The sequence below is a fragment of the Lathyrus oleraceus genome, chromosome 1 (assembly GCF_024323335.1).
Source record: "Lathyrus oleraceus cultivar Zhongwan6 chromosome 1, CAAS_Psat_ZW6_1.0, whole genome shotgun sequence".
NCBI lineage: Eukaryota > Viridiplantae > Streptophyta > Magnoliopsida > Fabales > Fabaceae > Lathyrus > Lathyrus oleraceus.
The window spans coordinates 160,031,472-160,039,375 of NC_066579.1; the positions used below are offsets into that span (position 1 = coordinate 160,031,472).

Genomic DNA, 7,904 nt, shown 5'->3' on the forward strand with positions numbered 1-7,904 from the left:
CATAACCTTTAAATCATCACCCCGCCTTCAGTTCAAGCATGGTGAAACATATATTCCCTTTATTGTCAATTGAGGGTAAACGATACTCGAACTTGACAACTTTACGATTGTCTGGATATTGCAGGAGAGTATTCAGTTTGGTTTTCAGATCGACGAGAAGTAGGTCCTCACAAACTCGAAATTGAAGTGAATGTTTTGCACCATTGAAATACACAAATGCAAGATGAGGATATATAGTCATTATGGTTTGTGTAAAGAAAATGGAATGAGAGATCTTATTTATAGAGCTTATAGATCAATAAGGACCTTACAAATCTATCATATCATAAGAGGGCTTTACGGATATGCATCATATCTAATGACACCAAAAATAGAAAAAACAACTTTAAAAGTCAAAGTATTAGACAAATCTGAATATGCATCTCCGGATCACACCAAACTTTGTCCGGAGATGCATATTCGAACTCAACATTATTTTTTTCATCTCAAACATCAGATTAATGCAAGGAATGAGGGATGATATAAATGAATTTGACCTAGTATTTCAGCTTCTTTTACTCCATTTGATGTGATGAAATACAAGAATGATATTTTAGTGATGAAAAGTTGATTGAGAATGAGAGAAATTTTTAAGGATTTTGAAAATGGAGGATATTTTTAGCATGAAGAAGAAGATCATGCAATGTGGTGTTTTATACAATTTCTCGCTTGACATTTTCGGATGTGCATCTCCGAGAATATTATCGAGTCATTAATTTAACTCGCTCTTTGAATAAAAATACCACAATTAAGTACATGAGATATTTCAGAGATGCATTTCCGAATAAATCAAAATAATATACGAAGATGCATATTCGGACATTATTTTTTTCCAATTTGGGGTGGATATGAGAAAAATGAAAAATGGTGTGATTTTTAGGTGTGTCTAGAAATGCATTTTTAAATGTATGGAGGACATTTTTGAATTTTCAAATGTGTGATATGGGTGGAAAGAACAATTCTCTAAATTTAATAGCTTCATTACCTATTCAAAGATCTTTACATTTAGTTCAATAAGCCCGATTTCATTTTCGCGTGACTATAACTCAGCAATCAACTTAGCACATAATCCAATATTTGAGAACTAAACATATATACCTAAATTCCCACATGATCATTAGAAAGAAAATAAATGACGGGCTTGATCAAACTTTTCCTCGTATCTTCTACTTCTCAAGTGGCAGATTATGTCTGGCCTTTAGTTTTCACAGTCTAACAATGCACTGATAATGTATTAAACTAAATATAAGAATGAAAAAGGACCTTTTAATCTATGGAGTCTTATGAGAGTGCTTAGTAATATTAAAGCACTTACGGGTAGTAAACTCATGAATTTAAAGAGAAGTCTCCACATTAGAATGTTCATATAAAGTTATAAACCATAGTAATATTAATTACAAAACAAAATTTCAATATTTTCATGCTCTTTTTTATCTTCGTACTTGTACACCTCTACTTTTATACAAATCTCTTCTTATTTATACTTCTCAAACTCACAACGTTTTAATCCTCAATTGAGAATGTTAAATATGAAAAACAATCTTAATATTCTCAACATTTTATTACGCACAAATCACTATTTTCCATAAACAAATCCACCATCAACCCTAAGATCAAGACCAGTAATAAACTCAGCCTCATTAGAAACCAAAAACAATACAGCATCCGCCACGTGTTTCGGCGTGAGCACCACACCCTCAAGCCTCGCTAAGTTTTTATAAACCTCTTGTGCATTCTCTTCACTCATCTCCAACAACTTACAAGTCAAAGGTGTTGCCAATCCATTCGGCGAGACAGAGTTCACTCTTATCCCATGCGTTGCTAGTTGCACACTAGCCGCGCGCATTAGTCCTAACACTGCATGCTTTGACATTATATAATCTGTTGAGCGTGAGCCTCCATGGCTACCGGCAATGCTCCCGGTACACACGATGCTCCCCCTCACACGCTGTTCCACCATTGCACGCGCTGCGTGCTTTACACACAACGCCATTCCTCGAACGTTGACAGCTAATAAACGATCAAGTTCGGACATGTCAAGTTCCATCAGTGTTTGATTAGTTGAATTAATGATTCCAGCATTGCTGAACATTATATCAATCTGTTATGAAAGTAACAAATTTTTGTAGATTAATCATTTATAACTATAGAAAAAATATAATTAAAATTAGAAAAATAGGATGAACCTGTCCATAAGTATTAACCGTTGATTGAATGAGACTTCGAACTTGATCTTCATCTGTCACGTCACAATGAACATATATGCACCTTTGATACCCGATCGACGCGGCTACTTGTTCACCAAGCGCATCTTGGATATCGGCGATCACAACCACACGCGTTCCTTCGTTAGCAAATACACGCGCTGTGGTTTCACCGATACCACTAGCACCTCCGGTTACTATGGCTATTTTTCCAGATAATCTGAGACTGGTGTTTGTGGAAGGAGTTTCTTCCATGTTTGGATGCAAATGCAGTTGAATCTAAAATGTACAACCTATTAATATGGATTATGATTTTTTTTAAAAGATGCCATAAATAATTAGTTACAGACAAATTTTGTCTCATATGTAATTTAGTATTATTTTACACGTTTTTGAGGTTGATGTAGTACCAATTGTTTGTTTGTCGTGTACGTAGTTGACCAAAGGAGTAGTCGGTGAATGGTGATGGTAGTGGAAGTGGACCATATATTAAATAGGAGAACTTTGGCAATTTGTGTTTGGATTTATATTTAAAGTTGCTTTGTTTCTCTCCACATGAAAGGTGTGGAATATGACAGGTTTGTTGTCTATAAATAATTTATATATTATAACCTATTATTAAAACTAATTTTTATAATCAAATGTAGTTTTTTTAAAATGATCATAAGTCAGTTATTAATCGATTATATTTATAATTAATTTTATAATTAGTTTTGATTAGTTTCTTTTAAAATTATTTTTTCAAGAGTTTTTTAATTTAAAAACAAAATATATATTTTATTTAGAAAATAATAATTTTTTCAAAAATAAAAAATCGTATTATTTTACTCAAAAAAAATCTTTTTTTCACTTTTTGAAAAAAAATAAACTTTTTTTTTCAGTTTTTTTATTTACAAAAAAATACATATATTTTAATTTTTACAAAATAAAAAAATATTTTTAAAAAAGTATTTTTATTTACAGAAGGAAAAAAAGTTTTTTTTTTCAATTTTTATAAAAAAAAGACTAATTTAATTTTTATTTTAAATATGAATGTCCAAAATATAGATTTGATTAAAAGTATAAAAATAATTAATCGATTTTTAATAATCGAATTTAAATATAAATAATTTAAATAATTCATTAATTTGAACACTCGTAAATTGTGAATTATTTTTTTAAATAACAATTTTAAAAAAAAAAATCGAAAATAACAAATAATTAAAAAAATAATCAAAATAACCACTTTTAGAAGAGGATGCACCAGATGAATTGGCGCAGCCCCTAAGCAAACAAAGGAGACACCAATAGCACTGGCGCATGCATTGGGCTCCTCATGAGGAGACGCCAATGCTATTGACACATGCATTCACCCTCATGAGGAGGTGTCAATGCCCCTGGCATCTTACTGCTGCTGGCTTAAGTTTAGACGCCAATGCCTCTGGCGCCTGTATGTCATGTCATGTTGGGCGTCAGCCCTCTTGGCGCATGCATTTTATGTCCACTCTGTATAAATGTCACGCCTTGGATGCACTATTTTTCACACAAAAGCATCTCCTACTACCATATTTTCTCTAATTCAACCCCACTCACCTTCAAGTTTTTGTGTTTTAACAATGTCTGCATACATTCAGAAACGAAATGCTGATGTAATATTTTCTGCCGTTGCGGCTCTGGTACAGATTCGGCTTTGGAACACAAATACGTTTGAACGTCTTAATCGGATGTTGTATAGTTGGTTAGAGGGAGAAATTGGAAAGGGTGAAAGGATTAGAAGAATACAATGGCTTGTGTCCACGTTCAACCAAAACGGAAAAGTGCGTGAATGGGTGGATATTAAAACCGGCCAAGACGCTCGTAGGATGATGCATTACATGTTCAAAATTGTTTTGATGGTTGTAATCGCATAGTTCTTATATTCTAGTTGTTTTAATTTTGTATGTTACTGTTTATGTAATGGTACTTTCGTCACAGACGTCTAATATGAAATAAAATTAGTTTTTCATATATTGCAATAGAGGTACATGTGAATTTATCTGGTTGTACTCGTTCCAACACTAGGACAATTATTATGATTGTGACCTGGATGACGGCATGAACTACATAGTCTAACCATTTTATTCGCCATATTCATTTTGGTTCGAATTCGGGTGCTATTTGCATGACCCTTTTTCTTCCTTCGCATAACTTCGTTGTGCCAGACGATGTCCCCTTGATATTCTGACCAATAATCCTCTTTTGCCACTACGGAAAAACTAATTTTATAAATATTTGAAAGGCTGACGACTTTGTAAACTTCAGATAGCAAGTAGGATGGATCCCTTCGAACCTTTGAGCATGCCACAATGAAATGGAAGCAAGGTGTACGAAAGGCTTGGAACTTTCCGCAGTCGCACCAACCTCTATCTAGTTCGACTCTGTACTGGCTCATCGGCAATGCCCTCATTGTGATCCATGGACTCAGCAACACTATACCAACCTTTAGTGCGGTCAAAGACCGTAACCACGTGTGTGTTTGCTGATAACACGAAATTATATCATATTTTAGGACTTAATTCCATTAAATTCTATGACTATTCATTTCGGTTTACTGCATTTTATGAGATATTACGTGGTATTTTCTTCCTATTTGTCGCAGGTAGTCTATTTTGAAGAACAAGTGAAAATGGAAGAAAAGGAGGTGCAAAAAGGAGAGAAAAGGAACCAAATGCCAAAGCCCAGCCCAAAGCGCACAAGTCACCAATGCTGTGCCTGTGACGGACGTCACAGGGTGCGTGACGAGCGTCACGCAAAACAGCCTTGTGACGGACGTCACACATGGTGTGACGAGCGTCACACCATTCCACTACCTTTTTGGCGCAAGTAACGCCCTCAGAAGACTTGAAGAGACGTTGAGGAGTTTGTGTCCTATATCCACGCCGTGCATTTAGCCACGTTGAAGACCTTGGGAAACGAAAAGCAGTTACCAGCACCAATATAAATAGCTATCTCTAAAACCTAAAAGGGTTCCTCGGTTTTTCCACGCTCACATTGCCGAAGCTTTGCCAATTTTCTTTCTTTTCACGCTTTTGCTTATTTTCTTTTCCAGCAACTTAACCTTGTTTATTTATTTCTTTTGCAAGTTCTACATTCTTTTTTTCCTTTGCAATTTATCTTTCCCTTTTTAGCATTTAGATATTTTTCGCATAATAGTTTCTACACCGGAAACTATTGTGCAACTTTTTATCGGATCTAACCTTACGTTAGATTCTAGTTTTATTTCCTTAGTTTAATTTATTGATTAATTGAAGAATCCAAGAACAAATCCTACCGGCTTGTGGTGGAGTGTTCAAGACTATTGTATTACGCATTCAGGTTCTTTAATCATTATTTAATGTTTTGTTTTATTATTTATTTATATTGTCTGCCTGGAATGAGTCTGTTTATGCATGATATGTATTCTTGTTTATTTAGCATGTCTGACTAATTCGCCTAGATATCGGTATGTAAAGTAAGCAGAATAAGGGATCAAGACTGAGTCGGTCTATTTAAACTTAAAATTAAAATCAATCTTTTTACGGTCTCAACTTACAGGTTTAATAACAAGATTTTTTACAAAAGTAAAGGACATAAAGAAGTTAAAATCAATAGAGCGAGAGTTTGAGGTTTTAACTGGACAGTGTAAGTTAGGCATTAATTCTAGATCAGGGCGAGAGCAAGTTTTAGAGTTAATTAAATTCTGACCTTTTCCAAAAAGTATTTTTAAAGATTGAATGTGAGGACGAGAGTTAAGCATTTGGATTTAATTATATAACCTAAGTCAACAGAGCGAGAGTTTGAGATAAGGGTGTTTAAAACGGTCAGTGTTTTCTTAAAAAGAGTTTCTGCAACTTTATTGCTTTCAAAATATGGTTTTTGACTTAATTATAAGTGACAGCTACATTAATATAAAATCATGGTTTATTCAACAGAGCGAGAGTTTGAGATAAAACCTTTAACCAATAAAGTTAACTGAAACGATTTATTTTAAAACCAAGAAACCGACAAAGACTTGATTCCCTAGTTTTGACGAACTACATACCGATATCCGTTTTATTAATATTTAATCTAGATCTTAGTTTAGCTTTTAGTTTTTCCCCAAACAATCAAACATTTTTCACCTTAGCTTTACGTAGTAACCTTAGATAACGGTATATCGATTCATAAGTCCCTGTGGGATCGATATCTTTTAAAACTACGCGATAGAACTGTGCACTTGCAGTTTGTATCCCATTCTCGACTCACACAGTCGAGCGATCAAGTTTTTGGCGCCGTTGCCGGGGACTTTTATTTAATCGATATCGTAACTCTTCCGTTACGCTGTAGAGACTAAGGTTTCTTTTTCTTCTATTCTTTCTTTCGTTGATTTGTATGCCACGCACTCGCTCACAAGGCGAACCGCTCTATTTACGAATCAACGATATCGAGCTATATCTCCGAGTCTTACGACGAATTCGGGAATATCGTGCTGAAAACAATCTCCCTCCTATCGAATTTCCTGATCTCAAAGATCTTCTTCTTTCACCCGAGATGGCAGAACCAGCTCGTGCTCTTAGAGATTACGCCGCTCCATCGCAAGATGAGCCGCATTCAAGTATTGCTCCGCCCGCAATCGAAGCAAACAACTTCGAACTCAAACCTTCGCTGTTGCAGGCTGTGCAACAGAACCAATTCTCTGGAAATCCTACCGAGGATCCAAACCTTCATTTATCTGTATTTGTCCAATACGCTGATACTGTTAAAGCTAATGGTGTCACTTCAGAGGCAATTCGACTTCGTCTTTTTCCTTTCTCATTAAGAGATAGCGCTAGAAGATGGCTTCAATCTCTCCCTTCGAACTCAGTCACCACATGGAACGAGTTGAAGAAAGTTTTTCTTGCCCGATACTTTCCGCCAAGCAAAACAGCTATGTTAAGAGCCCAGATAAACGGATTTAAACAGAAAGACAACGAGTCTCTTTTCGAAGCATGGGAAAGATACAAAGACATGATGAGACTTTGCCCACACCATGGTTTGGAAGACTGGTTAGTAATTCACACATTTTATAATGGTCTCTTATACAACACAAGGTTAACAATAGACGCCGCTGCAGGTGGTGCATTAATGAACAAACCTTATGCTGATGCTTACCAGCTTATCGAGAGCATGGCCCAAAACCACTATCAGTGGGGAACCGAACGAACAACGGTGGAAAAACCTCAAACGAAAACTGGCATGTACGAGATAAGTAACCTTGATCACGTTAACGCAAAAGTGGATGCTTTGGTCCAGAAAATTGAAAGTTTAAACGTATCACCCCCAGCCGCCGTGGTTGCTATAACTCAGAATTGCGAGGTCTGTGGAATCCAAGGTCACACTCCTGCGGAATGTCAACTCTTGACTGGAATCCAAGCAGAGCAAGTGAACTATGCTCAAGGAAGCCCCTATTCGAACACCTATAACTCAAATTGGAAGAACCATCCAAACTTTTCATATAAGAGTAATAATGCTTTGTACGCACCTGGACAGTCTCCAAATCAAGCCCCATCTATACCTCCGGGATATCAGAAACCGAACCCATCCATGCCTAACAATAATACCCCTAGAAAATCCAACTTGGAAATCATGATGGAAAACTTTATAGCTTCCCAACAACAAACCAATAAAGATTTCTTAAACCAGAAC

General features: G+C 35.7%; 1 protein-coding gene and 1 pseudogene across 1 annotated transcript; both read right to left on the reverse strand.

Moving 5' to 3' along the window:
- Positions 1–1,433: 1,433 nt before the first annotated feature.
- On the reverse strand, positions 1,434–2,542 carry LOC127124183 ((-)-isopiperitenol/(-)-carveol dehydrogenase, mitochondrial). The gene is made up of 2 exons (XM_051054141.1): positions 2,226–2,542; positions 1,434–2,140 (listed from the first exon to the last, which is right to left on the reverse strand). The coding sequence occupies exons 1-2, from the start codon at positions 2,496–2,498 to the stop codon at positions 1,616–1,618; spliced, it is 798 nt and encodes a 265-aa protein (XP_050910098.1). The 5' UTR covers positions 2,499–2,542; the 3' UTR covers positions 1,434–1,615.
- A 4,613-nt stretch (positions 2,543–7,155) lies between these two features.
- On the reverse strand, positions 7,156–7,255 carry LOC127116419 (uncharacterized; annotated as a pseudogene).
- Between the last annotated feature and the right edge of the window lie 649 nt (positions 7,256–7,904).